A 19,334-nucleotide genomic window follows, 5' to 3' on the forward strand; every position below is an offset into this window, starting at 1 on the left:
GATGATGATGAGTCATCTTCATCTCCACCGAAACACAAACAGGCCGTTTCATTAGGAGACAAAATCACTTCAGTGTTTCAGCTTTGTGAAGCTGAACAGAGCAGCAAATGTGCACGTCCAGCGAGGTGTGACCTTCACCACGGCCGGTTAGCGGTCGAGTGTGACCTTCAGCACGGCCGGTTAACGGTCGAGCGTGACCTTCAGCACGGCCGGTTAGCGGTCGAGCGTGACCTTCAGCACGACCGGTTAACGGTCGAGCGTGACCTTCAGCACGGCCGGTTAACGGTCGAGCGTGACCTTCAGCACGGCCGGTTAACGGTCGAGCGTGACCTTCAGCACGGCCGGTTAACGGTCGAGAGTGACCTTCACCACGGCCGGTTAACGGTCGAGCGTGACCTTCAGCACGGCCGGTTAACGGTCGAGAGTGACCTTCACCACGGCCGGTTAACGGTCAAGCGTGACCTTCAGCACGGCCGGTTAACGGTCGAGCGTGACCTTCAGCACGGCCGGTTAACGGTCGAGCGTGACCTTCACCACGGCCGGTTAGCGGTCGAGCGTGACCTTCAACACGGCCGGTTAACGGTCGAGCGTGACCTTCACCACGGCCGGTTAACGGTCAAGCGTGACCTTCAGCACGGCCGGTTAACGGTCGAGCGTGACCTTCACCACGGCCGGTTAACGGTCGAGCGTGACCTTCAACACGGCCGGTTAACGGTCGAGCGTGACCTTCACCACGGCCGGTTAACGGTCGAGCGTGACCTTCAGCACGGCCGGTTAACGGTCGAGTGTGACCTTCAGCACGGCCGGTTAACGGTCGAGTGTGACCTTCACCACGGCCGGTTAACGGTCGAGTGTGACCTTCACCACAGCCGGTTAACGGTCGAGTGTGACCTTCACCACGGCCGGTTAACGGTCGAGTGTGACCTTCACCACGGCCGGTTAACGGTCGAGTGTGTTTCTGCCGTTAGACGCTCGCCGTCCAGCGACTTGTTGCTTCAGGAGAAACTTGGCTGCGTGCTCAACATCTGCTGCACAGACTGGGATCGAGGAAGACGCCCAGAATCTCCTCTCCTTCGGCCTCACCGGTACCAGACAGACGGGCCCTGGGCTCCTGCAGCCCGATCCAGAGCCGGAGCGGGTCGGTCCGCCCGTCGCAGCGCTCAAAGCCGAGTCACAGAAACACACGTTTCAAACACACAATCGTTTAATGAGTTTTATCTGCCACAAACACAAACGACATTTTCAGTATCTGCAAAACGCTCCCGTGACGTCATTTGAAAGAAGCCCCCCCCCCCCTAAACTCAAAACACTCCTGTGTTTTGAGAGTCGTGTAAGTTTTCCCATTATTTGGAGCGACAGAGAAAACTGGTGTTGCAATATTCTCCCGAGCAGCTGCAGAAAATACTGTCAACAGCATTTCAAACAAATGATCGGGGATTGCAGGACCTCTGGAGATGATCTGGATTATCCGTCTGTTCTCGCTGGCTGCTCAGGCGGGAGCCGCTCCAGAGATGCTTCTGGACCGAGAAGCATCTCCAGATGTTCCATCGATGCTAATGTTTGGGTGAACGGATCTGTCTCACACCAGATGTGTTCTGTCCAAACATCGCCCCGGCAGCTGGACTAAACCGCCACTGTCCGTCCCAACCTCCTGTCTTTGTGGGGGGGGGTCCTTTTAGCTTTAGCTTGTGTGTCTCTTTCCTTCTTGGTGATATCAGGCCATGTTCAGAGGGTTTCTTGGATGGCAGCAACAAACCTCACCTTCCAGACTCATGGACTCAGGCCCGGTTCCGGTCCAGTTGTGTCCTGCCTACTGACTAAGCTAACACAAAGCTACAGAACCAGACTCATGAATCGTGTGTGTGTGTGTGTGTAGCTCCCGGCATCAGGAGCCAGCTCTCATGATCCTGAAGAGTGCGTTGGCGTTGTTGCTCTTGATGGCGTCTCGGCAGGCGGAGATCACCTGGTTCTTGGGCTTCCCCACTGAGAGGGAGGAGAAGGAGGACAGAGCTGAAGCAAGGGTGTGTTCTAATTACCTGTGTATAACTGTGTAATAAACTGTGTAATAAACTGTGTGTGTATTTGTGTGTATAACTGTGTAATAAACTGTGTATAGACCGTGTGTATAACTGTGTCATTTACAGTGTATATAACTGTGTGTGTATAACTGTGTATTTGTGTGCATAACTGTGTCATTTACAGTGTATATAACTGTGTGTATAACTGTGTCATTTACAGTGTATATAACTGTGTGTGTATAACTGTGTGTATTTGTGTGTATAACTGTGTGTATAACTGTGTGTAATTGACTGTGCAGGAGTTTTTGGGCAGAGGGCTGTTGAGATGTTGCTGTACCGTACAGGAACATCTGGTGTGTACGGAGCCGTTGTGTTAAAACGTTTATCAGACAGCTGCTCTCTCTCTCTCTCTCTCTCTCGACCCGTTTCTACACCCTTTGAGCAAGTTCCCTAAAAACCCGAGAGCAACGTTTCTACCAGCTGCTGAAAAACAACTCGTCAGATCGGCGAGAAAACCAAACCGATTAGCGTCTGCTAACGTGCTACACGTTGGATGCTAGCGAACGAGGCTTTCCCAGTTGGATACCGGGGTTGGGGTGTTTTCAGGTGTCAGGCGTGCTTCCAACATGGCGCTTTAGGAGCTGGCGTTCCGGCGTTCCGGCTTACCTCTCAGTCTTCCCGCCCGCTGGATGGCCTGATTGACAGACTTCAGGCAGGCCAGCAGCGCCTTGTGGTGGTTGGAGCGGATTTTATATTCATTGATCAGATCTCTGTTAAGATCGTACAGCTCTCTGTAACGCTTCTTCATGGTCGTCCTACAGAGGGCGGGGGGGGACGGGACATGGGAGATATCAGTGATGGGAGACAAGCCGAAAGAGAAGATGGAGGACTTCCTGCAGCGGCGCTAACAAGTCTTCCTGCGTTGACTCACATGTCCCCCATGAGACGCGCGTCCTCTGCTTGCACCAGCATGCTCCTGATGGAGTTGGAGTGATCCGCTATAGCTGCAGTTAGCTTCTGATGGACGGCGTGGAACTCGTCCACCTGGGACACAGACGCGTGGTGCGATGACGGCAGAGACGTTCTATTCTAGAGACATAGTTGCACTCAATGCGTCTCCAACCTCAGTGAGCGTGTTCCGTAGTTCCTCAAAGTATCCGGGGAAGTCGGTTTCTGCAGACAAGTCCTCCACAGCCAGGAAGGACGCCAGGGACTGGACCAGATCCCCAGCCAGGTCAATGTCGTCTGTCCTCAGGGTGATCTGATCGGCCCAATCGGAGACCAATTAGCCGCCTGATTCAAGTTCCTCCGAAATACCTCGAGGACTGATGTCGGGTGAAATCGTACGGTTATACCTGTCCGTTGCTCGCCATGCTGATGGACAACAGCCCCCCTCCTCTGAGCGAATTAAAAGTGACATCTGGACCGTCGACTCCTTCCAGAAGGAGGAAGTTCTGATTCAACCACATCGCCACCTGGACACACCCACAAAGGCGGTTCCATAAAGATGAGATCCGATCCGACGTCAGCACGCCGTCGCCCCGTGAGGGACGGCCTACCCGCTGTGGTCGATCGTTGATGCTAAAGGTAGCCCATCCAGAGGGCGGAGCCGCTGACGACTCGGCTGTGATGTCATACATGGAGAAACGAGGCAGCTGGCGAGTGAGTTCAAAGACGTGGAGCTGGGTGCTGGAGGGGAGGAGACGATGGCGTTACGCCAAGCCGTGGATTCACTGCCCGGAAACAGACGTCTCTCACGCCCCACCTGAGCTCGTCTCCAACGAAGGCCTTGATGTGCAGATCTACTGGCATGTCTTTGGGGGGGGTAATGGGGACGCGGACGCAGCCTGACAGGTTGTGGGTACCGGGATGGACCACGTGGCTCTCGCCCTCAAATATTCCCTCTGCGAAGATGAGCACTGCACGGATGACGGTTTCTGAGGAGGACAGGGGGGGGGGGGGGTGAGTCGATTCTGCCTGCCCCCCGTTGGGTGCTACAAACGCTCAATACCGTTTGGGGTTGCAATGCTGAGCTCTACATGAGCCTTCTGGGCTTCTGTAGCAGGCCTCACTAGCAGAGCGGTCTGCAGCTGAGTGTTGGCTGGGATGACCCCCCCTCCACGCGTCTCCCCCAGCAAACCCTGAAACAGCGTTAGCATGTTAGCACATAAAATAGCTTGTCACAAGCTAGATGTTCAAATGGAAATCTGCAAGCCCATTTACTCGTGTGTGTCTATGGTCACATATCTGGACCGGGACCGGGACGAGGACCTGGACCAGGACCAGGACCGGGACCGGGACGAGGACCTGGACCGGGACCGGGACGAGGACCGGGACCGGGACGAGGACCTGGACCAGGACCAGGACCGGGACCGGGACGAGGACCTGGACCAGGACCAGGACCAGGACCGAGACCAGGACCAGGACCGGGACCGGGATGAGGACCTGGACCTGGACCAGGACCAGGACCAGGACTGCCAGGTTTGGTTTATGCTGTAGACGCTACTTTAAATTTCAAACTGATCCAGAATCCAGGATCTCTTCTGGATCACCAACAAAATGTAATCATCTGTTCCTGGAAACGTTCCCAACATTCCTGAAGATTTCATCGAGTTATCTTGCTAACAGACAAAACAAATTTGTCATTGTCTTTTTTTCTTATATATATATATTTGTTCTCTAAAGGGTCTGTATGTAATGAGTAATTATGTGTTTTTGTATTGTATTGTTGTGTATTTGAATTTTGACCCCAGGAAGACGAGCAACCCCCACGATGGGAGCTAGCGGGGACCCTAGCAAACAAACAAACAAACAAACAAAGAGACAGACAGACCTCCTCGGCGGAGACACGCACGTCAGAGACGGAGTGAAATACCTCGGCGTTCTCTTGGTAGCTGCGCAGCTCCAGCAGCAGACTCTGTCTGCGCAGACTGAGCTCTCTGACGAGGTCCTGCTCGGTGCTGGAGTCCATCAGGCTCCCTCTGAGGTCCTGACTGGCCGGCAGGTAACCTCGGACTACAGGACAATGCAGGACAACGCAGGACAATGCAGGACAGTGCAGGACAACGCAGGACAATGCAGGACAGTGCAGGACAACGCAGGACAATGCAGGACAGTGCAGGACAACGCAGGACAATGCAGGACAATGCAGGACAATGCAGGACAGTGCAGGACAATGCAGGACAGTGCAGGACAACGCAGGACAATGCAGGACATTACAGGACATTGCAGGACAACGCAGGACAATGCAGGACAATGCAGGACAACGCAGGACAATACAGGACAATGCAGGACAACGCAGGACAATGCAGGACAACGCAGGACAATACAGGACAATACAGGACAATGCAGGATAATGCAGGACAATACAGGACAATGCAGGACAACGCAGGACAATGCAGGACAACGCAGGACAATACAGGACAATACAGGACAATGCAGGATAATGCAGGACAATGCAGGACAACGCAGGACAACGCAGGACAATACAGGACAATGCAGGACAATGCAGGACATTACAGGACAACACGTCTCAGAACATAAAGCATGCTAAGGACACAGCGCCGACGCCCCGGAGCAGCGTACCCTCCCCCTCGACCGAGGTGCAGATCAGCTGCCGCTGGCCGTCCAGCCGGTAGTCGCCGTCCACCACGCCGGCCACGGAGGACGAGAAGTTGTCTTTGAAGATCACCTCACCTGTGCGGTCGCTACGAGCATCGATCTGAACAGAAAGGGGGACTGAGGCCCGGACCGAGGCCCGGACTGAGGCCCGGACCGAGGCCCGGTTCTGCTGCTCTAATCGCGTGTCTGGCGTTCACCTTTCCGTTGGACCAACCGGTGATGAGCTCCGGCACGCCGTCGGCGTTCAGGTCAAAGGCGTGAATGCTCACGGCGTGATTCTTCGACTGGCGGGAAGAAAAGGAGAGAAGAAGACTTTAGAAAGACGCTTTCTAGCAGAACGGGAGAACAGGCAGTACGGGAGAACAGGCAGTACGGGAGAACAGGCAGAACGGGAGAACAGGCAGTACGGGAGAACAGGCAGTACGGGAGAACAGGCAGAACGGGAGAACAGGCAGTACGGGAGAACAGGCAGAACGGGAGAACAGGCAGTACGGGAGAACAGGCAGAACGGGAGAACAGGCAGAACGGGAGAACAGGCAGAACGGGAGAACAGGCAGAACGGGAGAACAGGCAGTACGGGAGAACAGGCAGAACGGGAGAACAGGCAGTACGGGAGAACAGGTGAACAGGTGAGTCGGTGAACAGGTGAGTCGGTGAACAGGTGAGTCGGTGAACAGGTGAGTCGGTGAACAGGTGAGTCGGTGAACCGGTGAGTCGGTGAACCGGTGAGTCGGTGAACCGGTGAGTCGGTGAACAGGTGAGTCGGTGAACAGGTGAGTCGGTGTATTTTCAGCTCATATCGGTGACGTGTTTCCGACACCTTGATCCTCCAGCACCGGGCCGTGCGGTCGTACGCCCCCACCGTACCGTTGGCCAGGGCGTAGCCAAAGCGGCTGCCGCACATGTGGCACAGCGACGTGACCGTCTGCACGGACGACAGGGAGCCTCATTTACTACAGCGTTCAGGATCAAAGCAGTGCAGCACACTCGACCTCTGACCTCATTCTCAGTCATCTCAGACAGGAGCTCGTCCTCTTTGAACACCCGGATGTCAAAGTCCTCTGAGCCAACCAGGAGCTGTGGACGAATCAGACAGCAGCCGGCGGCGGCGCCTCCGGGATCAACAAACGGCCGTTTGACCGTTTCATCTAAAGCTCGACCTGAACGAGCGAGAGAGCGAGAGGGCGAGAGAGCGAGAGGGCGAGAGGGCGAGAGGGCGAGAGGGCGAGAGGAGGTACCTCGTTTTTCCCGTCGCCAGTGAAGTCACAGAGCGCCAGAGACCGGACGTTATCGCCAGTCACCTGAAAGCAACACGCGTCGTGAATGCATTGAATGAGCCCTTCTCTCTCACACACACGCACGTGTGTGTGTTACGTGAGCACGTTTCTTCACTGCATTCTGGTTGTAACGGTTTTGCTTCTTACTGTCCAGAAGTGGTCGTTGCCCTCGTAGTCGTAGCCTTGCAGGGCGCAGTTCCCACCGACGATGGCTAGGGGCGCTGGGATGTCTCCCAGCATTCCCAACACAATCGCGTTGGCCCCATCAGTGGCCTGCACGCACACGCACACACACGCACACACACGCACACACACACACACACAGGGTCGACGGGTTCCTCTGCTTGGCAGCGTTTCTATTTGACTCACCTGAGGAGCTCCTAATAGATTAAACCTTTACTTTATCTCTAGATATGTATCCTGAGCCAGCCAACACCTACACAGCAGTAACAGCAGCAGTAACAGCAGTAGTAACAGCAGTAGTAACAGCAGTAGTAACAGCAGCAGTAACAGCAGCAGTAACAGCAGCAGTAACAGCAGTAGTAACAGCAGCAGTAACAGCAGCAGTAACAGCAGTAGTAACAGCAGCAGTAACAGCAGCAGTAGCAGCAGCAGTAACAGCAGCAGTAACAGCAGCAGTAACAGCAGCAGTAACAGCAGTAGTAACAGCAGTAGTAACAGCAGCAGTAACAGCAGTAGTAACAGCAGCAGTAACAGCAGCAGTAACAGCAGCAGTAACAGCAGCAGTAACAGCAGCAGTAGCAGCAGCAGTAACAGCAGTAGTAACAGCAGCAGTAACAGCAGCAGTAACAGCAGCAGTAACAGCAGTAGTAACAGCAGTAGTAACAGCAGTAGTAGCAGCAGTAGTAACAGCAGCAGTAGCAGCAGCAGTAACAGCAGCAGTAACAGCAGCAGTAACAGCAGTAGTAACAGCAGCAGTAGCAGCAGCAGTAACAGCAGTAGTAACAGCAGTAGTAACAGCAGTAACAACCTCCCTGTAGAACACATCGGCGTTGTCGTGGACGTCATAGGCCAACAGGCTGCTTTGGGATCCCACCAGCAGCGTGTCCCCCGCGGCGTCCCGCCCCAGCCGTCCCGCCGTCAGACAGGTGACGGCCTGGTTGATGTTGAGCAAGGAGACATCGGAGTCCTGCGTGCTCTGACTCAGTCGGTGGGCCGCCGGTCTCCGACTCCTCGCGTGAGGGTTGTGGATGAAAACCTTCAGACAGGAGAGTTGAGACGGTCTTTAATTAAGAAGTGAATCAACATCAAAGACTATAAAAGGAGCGTCTTTGAAACCACTGCTTTATGATCACTAACATTTTACACATTGTCCAACTTGTTAGAAATCAGAGCTGGATTTACCCGAGAAAGTAAAAGGAAGAACTTTGATTGACTTCAGACCAGGGGCGTCGCTAGGTTTTAAGGACAGGGGGGGCTTAGCCCCCAGGAGATGCACAGGATGCAAGCAAATGTAGCGAACGAGCACAAAACCTCAAACGGCTAACAAGGACTGATAAATTATACATTATTATTATTTCAGTCTGTTTTAAACAACAACAAACAGGTTTAGACAGTAACAGGATGTTTACAGCATTAACAAGAAACAAAATGGCTCCAATTACAAGTTACTTGATGGATGGAAGCATCAAAGAACGACGTCTGTTTCTAAGAGTCGATCTCTCTGTTGTGATTCTGAAGCTCGTCTTTTCTGACCCGTTGTTTGATGCAGCCAGGAATGCAACCGACAGTGCAACCGACGCAGTGCGACCGACGCAGTGCGACCGACGCCGTGCGACCGACGCAGTGCGACCGACGCAGTGCGACCGACGCCGTGCGACCGACGCCGTGCGACCGACGCAGTGCGACCGACGCAGTGCGACCGACGCCGTGCGACCGACGCCGTGCGACCGACGCAGTGCGACCGACGCAGTGCGACCGACGCAGTGCAACCGACGCAGTGCAACCGACGCAGTGCAACCGACACAGTGCGACCGACGCCGTGCAACCGACACAGTGCAACCAATGCAGTGCAACCGACGCTGTGCGACCGACGCCGTGCAACCGACAGTGCAACCAATGCAGCGCAACCGACGCAGTGCGACCGACGCCGTGCAACCGACGCAGTGCAACCGACGCAGTGCACTAAAGGACCGTTCACATGAGCAGCTGCTTACGGGCACTGTTAGGGCAACTTGGGTAGAACCTTCAGAGAGGGAAACATGTCTGAATCAAGGAGGTTGTGAACAGACAAGATATCTTTGGGAGAACATCCAGCCTCTGTTTTCAGGTCACCAGAACCTCCTCTGTTTTCAGGCTCTAGTGTTGAAGTTCTTTCAATTGTGATACTCTAAAGAGGTTCTCACATTCATGCCTGCATGCTGGATGCCTTTTAGTAGCTCTGCATCTACTGCAGAATCTGAACTCAAGCTATCATCCTACCCACGCAAGGAAAAGTAACTCTCCTTTCACTGTGTCTGAGTTCCATTCAGTGCGTGAACCTGCAGGTTCCTCCAGGTTCTGCAGGGTCCTCCAGGTCCTCCAGGTCTCTGCCCCTGATTCAGGGAGCCTGGGGGCGTGGCACCGGGCTGTGGTTCTCCCCCAGCTCCACGTGTGCGTCACACACTAACTAAACGTTGCCCCCCAGCAGCGATGGACACTTGAAGCCCCCCTAAAACAGGCCTAACAACGCCACGGTGCTGAGCTTGCTTTGATGTCACAGCTGCTCCGCAGGAACAGGAAGCACTTCCCCACCTTTCCCGTCTGGGTCGCTGCAGTCAGGCATGGGTGGACCCCGTCAAACGTCCCGACAGCCACCGCGCGGGGCTTGATCTTGTGGTTAAGCTTCAGAGTGAAGATGGGGATCAGCATGGCCGCCGCTCTGTAGTCCCAGAATAGTTACAATCCAATCTGAAATGGAAACCGGAAATGGATTGATGCCGTTTTTCAGATCAAACGAAAGACAAGAATTTTGTCCTGTATAAGAAAAAACAACGACACTGATGGGATTACAAACAAACACGCAAACGAGCCGCGCCAACGAGCTCACCTGGTCCTCGCTCAGGCAGCGACGGTCTGCGGTCACATCCGGCGAGCAAGCACTTCCTGTTTGCTGTTTTCACAATAAAATATTATTTTTATGTATCGACATGTTGGGCGACAGCATTACAAGCTCATTTTTCCCGATATACCTGAAGGCACCGTGACGTAACCTGGGTCTCTATGGCGACCAGACGCGGTGCATTTCGGTAAAAGCAGACGCTGAGGAGTTGTTGGGTGCATTCTGCGTGACTTTGTGCCCTTGAGCTGCGGAGATGCCTTTGACGGTGACGGACTACAGCTGGAAACAGACGGAGGCGGCGGTTTACATAAATATCCATTTAAAAGGAGTCCGGTTCGATCGAGTGGACATTTTGTCCACAGACGAGTACTTCAAGGTAAAGCGAGCTTAATGTCGACGGGCTGCGTGTTGTCTCTCTCACGACAAATGTCTGGATGCCATTCCACAGATGAACAGTCGTGAGTTTGTTTTTGACTGAGAGTTTCCGTAAACGAGTTTAAAAAACAGCGGCGGAGCGGGGCGGGACTTCCGCCTGGAAAACCCGGAAATGCGAAGGAGCAATGACGTCACCACATAATTGATTACTGTGCTCTTATTATCAATCAATCAATCAATCAATCAAATCTTTATTTGCAGACACAATGGTCCAATTAAAAAGCACATGTAGCGATGGAGATCTGATCACATCTGATTTCTCCTCTTACTTTTCCGTACAGGTGCATTTCCCGCCCTACCTGTTCGAAGCCTTCCTGTTCCAACCTGTTGATGACGTCAGAGGAACTGCAAAGTTTGAAAATGGAGTTGCCCTATTCAAGTTTCCAAAAAGGAGCAGCCAGATGTGGGAGAGCCTGATGATAACTACATGTAAGAACACACTGAATCAGGGATCCTATAAGCAATCAATAACGTTATTGATTTAACACATGAAATATCTGTAACAATTTATGAAAGTACTGTAGTTCTGGCTTCATAGGTGTTGTTTTTCTACTTAAATGATCATTAATGAGTAATTATCTACACAATGGCAAATAAACGGTTTTCTTTCTTAGATATTTCAACGCCCTGATTTTATTTTCAGAATCTGCATTTCAGAATCGGAATCATGTTTATTAATAGTAGTAGTAGTAGTAATGTTTATTGCCTTATAGTAGTAGTAGTAGTAATCATGTTTATTAATAGTAGTAGTAGTAATGTTTATTGCCTTATAATAGTAGTAGTAGTAATCATGTTTATTAATAGTAGTAGTAGTAGTAATGTTTATTGCCTTATAGTAGTAGTAGTAGTAATCATGTTTATTAATAGTAGTAGTAGTAGTAATGTTTATTGCCTTATAGTAGTAGTAGTAGTAATCATGTTTATTAATAGTAGTAGTAGTAGTAATGTTTATTGCCTTATAGTAGTAGTAGTAGTAATCATGTTTATTAATAGTAGTAGTAGTAGTAATGTTTATTGCCTTATAATAGTAGTAGTAGTAATCGTGTTTATTAATAGTAGTAGTAGTAGTAATGTTTATTGCCTTATAGTAGTAGTAGTAGTAATGTTTATTGCCTTATAATAGTAGTAGTAGTAATCGTGTTTATTAATAGTAGTAGTAGTAGTAATGTTTATTGCCTTATAGTAGTAGTAGTAGTAATCATGTTTATTAATAGTAGTAGTAGTAGTAATGTTTATTGCCTTATAGTAGTAGTAGTAGTAATCATGTTTATTAATAGTAGTAGTAGTAGTAATGTTTATTGCCTTATAGTAGTAGTAGTAGTAATCATGTTTATTAATAGTAGTAGTAGTAGTAATGTTTATTGCCTTATAGTAGTAGTAGTAGTAATCATGTTTATTAATAGTAGTAGTAGTAGTAATGTTTATTGCCTTATAATAGTAGTAGTAGTAATCATGTTTATTAATAGTAGTAGTAGTAGTAATGTTTATTGCCTTATAATAGTAGTAGTAGTAATCATGTTTATTAATAGTAGTAGTAGTAGTAGTAATGTTTATTGCCTTATAGTAGTAGTAGTAGTAATCATGTTTATTAATAGTAGTAGTAGTAGTAATGTTTATTGCCTTATAATAGTAGTAGTAGTAATCGTGTTTATTAATAGTAGTAGTAGTACTAATGTTTATTGCCTTATAATAGTAGTAGTAGTAATCATGTTTATTAATAGTAGTAGTAGTAGTAATGTTTATTGCCTTATAATAGTAGTAGTAGTAATCGTGTTTATTAATAGTAGTAGTAGTAGTAATGTTTATTGCCTTATAGTAGTAGTAGTAGTAATCATGTTTATTAATAGTAGTAGTAGTAGTAATGTTTATTGCCTTATAATAGTAGTAGTAGTAATCGTGTTTATTAATAGTAGTAGTAGTAGTAATGTTTATTGCCTTATAGTAGTAGTAGTAGTAGTAGTAATCATGTTTATTAATAGTAGTAGTAGTAGTAATGTTTATTGCCTTATAATAGTAGTAGTAGTAATCATGTTTATTAATAGTAGTAGTAGTAGTAATGTTTATTGCCTTATAGTAGTAGTAGTAGTAATGTTTATTGCCTTATAATAGTAGTAGTAGTAATCATGTTTATTAATAGTAGTAGTAATGTTTATTGCCTTATAGTAGTAGTAGTAGTAATCATGTTTATTAATAGTAGTAGTAGTAGTAATGTTTATTGCCTTATAGTAGTAGTAGTAGTAGTAATCATGTTTATTAATAGTAGTAGTAGTAGTAATGTTTATTGCCTTATAATAGTAGTAGTAGTAATCATGTTTATTAACAGTAGTAGTAGTAGTAATGTTTATTGCCTTATAGTAGTAGTAGTAGTAATGTTTATTGCCTTATAATAGTAGTAGTAGTAATCATGTTTATTAATAGTAGTAGTAGTAGTAATGTTTATTGCCTTATAATAGTAGTAGTAGTAATCGTGTTTATTAATAGTAGTAGTAGTACTAATGTTTATTGCCTTATAATAGTAGTAGTAGTAATCATGTTTATTAATAGTAGTAGTAGTAGTAATGTTTATTGCCTTATAATAGTAGTAGTAGTAATCGTGTTTATTAATAGTAGTAGTAGTAGTAATGTTTATTGCCTTATAGTAGTAGTAGTAGTAATCATGTTTATTAATAGTAGTAGTAGTAGTAATGTTTATTGCCTTATAATAGTAGTAGTAGTAATCGTGTTTATTAATAGTAGTAGTAGTAGTAATGTTTATTGCCTTATAGTAGTAGTAGTAGTAGTAGTAATCATGTTTATTAATAGTAGTAGTAGTAGTAATGTTTATTGCCTTATAATAGTAGTAGTAGTAATCATGTTTATTAATAGTAGTAGTAGTAGTAATGTTTATTGCCTTATAGTAGTAGTAGTAGTAATGTTTATTGCCTTATAATAGTAGTAGTAGTAATCATGTTTATTAATAGTAGTAGTAATGTTTATTGCCTTATAGTAGTAGTAGTAGTAATCATGTTTATTAATAGTAGTAGTAGTAGTAATGTTTATTGCCTTATAGTAGTAGTAGTAGTAGTAATCATGTTTATTAATAGTAGTAGTAGTAGTAATGTTTATTGCCTTATAATAGTAGTAGTAGTAATCATGTTTATTAACAGTAGTAGTAGTAGTAATGTTTATTGCCTTATAGTAGTAGTAGTAGTAATGTTTATTGCCTTATAATAGTAGTAGTAGTAATCATGTTTATTAATAGTAGTAGTAGTAGTAATGTTTATTGCCTTATAGTAGTAGTAGTAGTAGTAATGTTTATTGCCTTATAATAGTAGTAGTAGTAATCGTGTTTATTAATAGTAGTAGTAGTAGTAATGTTTATTGCCTTATAGTAGTAGTAGTAGTAATCATGTTTATTAATAGTAGTAGTAGTAGTAATGTTTATTGCCTTATAATAGTAGTAGTAGTAGTAATCATGTTTATTAATAGTAGTAGTAGTAGTAATGTTTATTGCCTTATAGTAGTAGTAGTAGTAATCATGTTTATTAATAGTAGTAGTAGTAATGTTTATTGCCTTATAGTAGTAGTAGTAGTAATCATGTTTATTAATAGTAGTAGTAGTAGTAATGTTTATTTCCTTATAGTAGTAGTAGTAGTAATCATGTTTATTAATAGTAGTAGTAGTAGTAATGTTTATTGCCTTATAATAGTAGTAGTAGTAATCATGTTTATTAATAGTAGTAGTAGTAGTAATGTTTATTGCCTTATAATAGTAGTAGTAGTAATCATGTTTATTAATAGTAGTAGTAGTAGTAATGTTTATTGCCTTATAGTAGTAGTAGTAGTAATCATGTTTATTAATAGTAGTAGTAGTAATGTTTATTGCCTTATAGTAGTAGTAGTAGTAATCATGTTTATTAGCTCAGCTGAGGAGGTAATAAACATGATTACTACATGATTAATACTGGCTGATATTTATGGTATTTGACACAGAGTTATGTAGGGGGGGGAGGGGGGGGGTCTTTATCTCACCACCGAGTTTCATCCAGATTGGATCCAGAATGACGTTAAGAAAACAATATTACATTTAAACATTAAACCCATTTATGGATTCAAGAATCAACTCTGATTCATGTTGGTGTAAAAAGATACCAAGAGCAATCTAGACCCTTCTGGTGCTGATCCAGATCACCGTGTGGACGGTGTAGATCCAGGTAGGAGGGGGATGAGCTGCTTGGGGGAGGTCTGTGCTCTCTGAGTGCTTTCCTTTTTGATAGAAGAATAGAAGAATAGAAGATGAGAATGCGTGTATAATGTCATGAGCTGTAGCTGCTTGCTATCCCTTTGCCTTGAATAATGTAGATTCTAATAGTTTTACATACAATAATTATAAACCAATGTTTTTCAGACGATAAAGAAAAACAGCGGGAAGTCAGGGAAAGTGCTCTGGTGAAATACCGGGAAAAGCTTTCTTCACAATCCACATCCAAGACATCAAAGGAGCGTGCAGAGCGAAAATATGCACTGGAGACCATGATGAAGGTAACGTTCAGTGACAGAAGTATTCAATACAGTAGTCCCTCGATATAATGCGGATCATCTTCCTCGACTTCGCTGCTTCGCAGAGTTTTAATGCAATTTTTCAGATTTTATTTTTTGCACTTGAACGCGCTTTGAAGCGGCGCAAGGACGAAGGCGCGGTCAGAGGAACTGTGAAATACGCGCGAGTCACTACTAATCATTTCTCATGTGTTCAACCTCGTAGGTTGATCATTAAAATTAAATTCGTTATTTCTAAAAGCTATCATGTTTATTTGTTAAGCGTTTGTTTAATAGCGCTCTGATTCTCTGTGTAAAAAGAGGCTTTTATTTTGTAGGAGCATAAACGTCACGTCCCTTTTGGGTTTTGTTTCTTCCTGTTGATACATGTAGCCGCTGCCGTTCCGCTGTGCTAAGCTATCCAATAAAGCAGCATGAGAGGCTAAAGACAGCACGAGTAGAATATTTGTTCTTCTGCACTCCAAGCGGCTCTTTCCTCGACCTGCACGCCTTAACATTATTAACAGGAAAACGTTTACTGTACGTACTATATATTTATATTTCTCAAACAAATGTTTAGTTCTGAAAAGGTTTTGATCTTTGGTTTCATTCTATAATACTGAAACAATCTATTTAGATTAATGCCTGACTGTTAAACGTGTATAAAGTGTGTGGTGAGGGGTTTTACAGCCTTAAAACATTTATGTACATGTATAATAAAAAAATAAAATAAAGATCACTACATTGCGGATTTCACTTATTGCGGGTTATTTTTGGAACGTAACCCCCGCGGAAAATGAGGGACTACTGTATTTCTATTGGAAGACTACTTCGGAATCCAGACAGACATGGAATATTTTCCTTGATCCCAGCTGGAGCAGGAGGGAAGAGACGCCATCCAGAAAGTGAAGGAGACTGAGCGAGAGAAAACGACAGTCGAGCTGGAAGCATGGCGGCGGGGACGTCTGGGGAAAGGAGCAGCAGAAGAAGAAGAAGTCCAAAGTCAGAGAGACGATCTGAGCAACAGCGGGCGTTCAGCTGCAGGCAGGGTGGAGCGGCGTGATCGGTTAGCTGCTCAATAATCACAGTTCACTTATGCTAATCAATGCGTTCCCACATTCAGGTCACGCAGGCAACAGCGATGCAGAGAAGCTGCCTGCTCAGAGGCACTTCGGAAATATTCAAGTGAAATTCACCCCACGGGTTTTCCCAACACCCCTCAGGGAGTCAAGAGCTGTGGAGGAGGAGGAGGTGAGAGTCATGGAGGAGGAGGAGGAGGTGAGAGTTGTGGAGGAGGAGGAGGAGGTGAGAGTCATGGAGGAGGAGGAGGTGAGAGTCGTGGAGGACGAGGAGGTGAGAGTCGTGGAGGAGGAGGAGGAGGTGAGAGTCGTGGAGGAGGAGGAGGAGGTGAGAGTCATGGAGGAGGAGGAGGAGAGAGCTGAGGAGGAGGAGGAGGTGAGAGTCATGGAGGAGGAGGAGGTGAGAGTCGTGGAGGAGGAGGAGGAGGTGAGAGTCGTGGAGGAGGAGGAGGAGGTGAGAGTCATGGAGGAGGAGGAGGAGAGAGCTGAGGAGGAGGAGGAGGTGAGAGTCATGGAGGAGGAGGAGGTGAGAGTCGTGGAGGAGGAGGAGGAGGTGAGAGTCGTGGAGGAGGAGGAGGTGAGAGTTGTGGAGGAGGAGGAGGAGGTGAGAGTCATGGAGGAGGAGGAGGTGAGAGTCGTGGAGGAGGAGGAGGAGGTGAGAGTCGTGGAGGAGGAGGAGGAGGTGAGAGTCATGGAGGAGGAGGTGAGAGTCCTGGAGGAGGAGGAGGTGAGAGTCGTGGAGGAGGAGGAGGAGGTGAGAGTCACGGAGGAGGAGGAGGTGAGAGTCGTGGAGGAGGAGGAGGAGAGAGCTGAGGAGGAGGAGGAGGTGAGAGTCATGGACCCCCCCCCCCCCCCCCCCCCGATGTTCATTGTTTTACATCCTGGAATATTCTTCCGACGGATGTAGTTCATTTTTCATCCTGCAAACCAGGAAGCAGCGATGAACTAGAGCGTTCCCAGATTCCCAGATAATCCTCTTCCTGAAACCAGGATCTTCTCTGTCGCATGTTTGGTCCAACTAGTGGAGCAGGAAGCAAGCTGAAGCCAGACGTGCCGGCAGCACCGACGCCGATGAGCTGGAGGAGCACGACGCTGATTGGCTGAAGGACAAAGGAGAGTCCGTGAACTTTGATCCCTGCTTGAACGAATGGAACTTGTTTGTTTGGATTTATTTTTTCTGAAACTCTTCTTTCCCTGTTTCCTTCAGTAAATGTTTCGTGGCCGGCGACTTCCTGGGAGCAGCGAACGCCTACGATCTGGCCATCGGGCTCAACGGCAGGATCCCGGCGTTGTACTCAAACCGGGCCGCGTGCCACCTGAAGCGCCGGAACCTTCACAAGGCCGTTCAGGACGCCTCTCAGGTCCGGAATGGCTGCCTGCACTCGGCGACTTGTTGCACGCTCAGCTAACCGCTGCACGGCGTCCAAATTCAAAGTCTAACACTGCAGTCGCTGTGCAAAGGTCAAAGGTCACAGAACTCACCGATGAGGCAGATTCCCGTGCTGTTTTCCATGGAATTGATTTAACAAGGATGAGGCAGTGATCCCGGTCTCATCGTTTCTGGAACCGGTGTCAGAGGCGACGTAGAATCTGAGAATAGATGTTCTTGTTTCTTTGATGGAAAGGAGCTCGACGCTATGTAGCTTCTAGATTGATCGTCAGTGCGGTTCTTTGCAGGCGCTTGATCTGCTGACGCCACCGGTCGCAGCGAATGCAGCTGCCAGAACCAGAGCCCACGTCCGCCGGGGGTCGGCTTTCTGTGAGCTGCAGCTCTACGCAGAAGGTTTGGACCGCGGCTAGTAGCCCGCTAGCTGGTCTGGTCAGGCCTGCTGATGTACCTGTGGAATGTTTTCAGGGCTACAGGACTACCAGGCAGCGCTGGAGATCGACCCCCACAATGAAGTGCTGCAAGCGGACGCACAAAGGATCAGGGACCGGATTCCAGCAGCGCAGCTGAGCTGAACATGCAGCGAGGCTCAGCTGCGTGTTATTGGAGTCTTGCTGGCTTCACATAGGAGATGCGCTGGTGACTCGTCCAGGGTGTACCTGTGACCCCTATGAATGAATGAATAAATGCAAAGAACCAAAGGCTGCTGCGTGTCTCAGTCCTGAACGCCACACGGTTACAGCTTGCTGCAGAGACGACCGCAAAGTGAGACTTTAGGGGAGAAGAAAAAAAGTAACTTAAAGTAATAAGTAACCAGTTACTTTTGGCAGGGAGTAATAAGTAAAGTAATTACTTTTTCCAGCAAGTAACTAGTAACAAGTAATATATTACTGATCTTGAGTAATTTGCCCAACACTGCTCGGGACCCACAGCCAGACCCAACTACGGCTCTGGACCCAGAGCTAACGGGTCAGGACCCACAGCTAACGGGTCAGGACCCACAGCTAACGGGTCGGGACCTACAGCTAACGGGTCAGGACCCACAGCTAACGGGTCAGGACCCACAGCTAACGGGTAGGGACCCAGAGCTAACGGGTCGGGACCTACAGCTAACGGGTCAGGACCCACAGCTAACGGGTCAGGACGCACAGCTAACGGGTAGGGACCCAGAGCTAACGGGTCGGGACCTACAGCTAACGGGTCAGGACCCACAGCTAACGGGTCAGGACCCACAGCTAACGGGTCGGGACCTACAGCTAACGGGTCAGGACCCACAGCTAACGGGTCAGGACCCACAGCTAACGGGTCGGTACCTACAGCTAACAGGTCAGGACCCACAGCTAACGGGTCGGGACCCACAGCTAACGGGTCAGGACTCACAGCTAACGGCTCGGGACCCACAGCTAACGGCTCGGGACCCACAGCTAACGGGTCAGGACCCACAGCTAACGGCTCGGGACCCACAGCTAACGGCTCGGGACCCACAGCTAACGGGTCAGGACCCACAGCTAACGGGTCGGGACCCACAGCTAACGGGTCATGGGAAGGCTGGCGCGAGTCGCCGAGGGATTAGCTTCAGGTTCAAACACGCTCCCCCGGCTTTCTGGGATTCTTCTGAGGTGACATAACGGACTCATAACTCAAAGCATGTTGGTCGTCTGCATAACAAAGTACAGCCCATTTAAAACATGGGCCCACAGAACTGCTCGAAGCAGATCAGCGCTCCAAGCCTGCCCCACATGTGAGTGTGACTGAAGTAGCACTTGAGGACCCCGACCACACACCCTGCCCGGTGTCAGGGGACACAATCCAAACGCTAAAGCCGCTTTGCTGATTTCTCTTCTGACCAGTTTCTGGGTTTTTTGTGTTTTTTTCTAATCTCCTAATCAAATGTACCAAAAGCTTCTCAAAGAATTGAAATGGTTCAGATTCCACATC

The 19,334-nt window shown here is 47.9% G+C and overlaps 2 protein-coding genes across 2 annotated transcripts; one reads left to right on the forward strand and one right to left on the reverse strand.

Annotated features, from left to right (window-relative positions):
• Positions 1-1,221: 1,221 nt before the first annotated feature.
• On the reverse strand, positions 1,222-9,787 carry bbs2 (Bardet-Biedl syndrome 2). Its single transcript, XM_068739409.1, has 17 exons — positions 9,671-9,787; positions 7,908-8,135; positions 7,064-7,189; positions 6,878-6,940; positions 6,639-6,716; positions 6,460-6,564; positions 5,837-5,923; positions 5,604-5,739; positions 4,894-5,033; positions 4,030-4,159; positions 3,784-3,955; positions 3,578-3,707; positions 3,374-3,493; positions 3,142-3,279; positions 2,950-3,062; positions 2,685-2,833; positions 1,222-1,983 (listed from the first exon to the last, which is right to left on the reverse strand). The coding sequence occupies exons 1-17, from the start codon at positions 9,785-9,787 to the stop codon at positions 1,886-1,888; spliced, it is 2,130 nt and encodes a 709-aa protein (XP_068595510.1). The 3' UTR covers positions 1,222-1,885.
• A 443-nt stretch (positions 9,788-10,230) lies between these two features.
• dnaaf4 (dynein axonemal assembly factor 4) lies at positions 10,231-18,059 on the forward strand. The gene is made up of 9 exons (XM_068739685.1): positions 10,231-10,353; positions 10,694-10,841; positions 14,800-14,933; positions 15,803-15,989; positions 16,054-16,181; positions 17,032-17,126; positions 17,217-17,370; positions 17,687-17,792; positions 17,865-18,059. Exons 1-9 carry the CDS (start codon positions 10,231-10,233, stop codon positions 17,969-17,971), a joined length of 1,182 nt encoding a protein of 393 aa, XP_068595786.1. The 3' UTR covers positions 17,972-18,059.
• Positions 18,060-19,334: the final 1,275 nt, after the last annotated feature.

Source organism: Brachionichthys hirsutus, chromosome 5 (assembly GCF_040956055.1).
Source record: "Brachionichthys hirsutus isolate HB-005 chromosome 5, CSIRO-AGI_Bhir_v1, whole genome shotgun sequence".
Classification (NCBI taxonomy): Eukaryota; Metazoa; Chordata; class Actinopteri; order Lophiiformes; family Brachionichthyidae; genus Brachionichthys; species Brachionichthys hirsutus.

Excerpts from the sequence above, each read along its gene's own strand:
- bbs2 (XM_068739409.1), bottom strand. The coding sequence starts at position 9,787 with ATGCTGATCCCCATCTTCACTCTGAAGCTTAACCACAAGATCAAGCCC. Across the intron at positions 8,136-9,670 it reads CAGCGACCCAGACGGGAAAG|GTTTTCATCCACAACCCTCA; the intron begins GTGGGGAAGTGC and ends TCCTGTCTGAAG. Across the intron at positions 3,956-4,029 it reads CAGCATTGCAACCCCAAACG|AAACCGTCATCCGTGCAGTG; the intron begins GTATTGAGCGTT and ends TGTCCTCCTCAG.
- dnaaf4 (XM_068739685.1), top strand. The coding sequence starts at position 10,231 with ATGCCTTTGACGGTGACGGACTACAGCTGGAAACAGACGGAGGCGGCG. Across the intron at positions 10,842-14,799 it reads GAGCCTGATGATAACTACAT|ACGATAAAGAAAAACAGCGG; the intron begins GTAAGAACACAC and ends AATGTTTTTCAG. Across the intron at positions 16,182-17,031 it reads GAGCTGTGGAGGAGGAGGAG|TGGAGCAGGAAGCAAGCTGA; the intron begins GTGAGAGTCATG and ends TGGTCCAACTAG.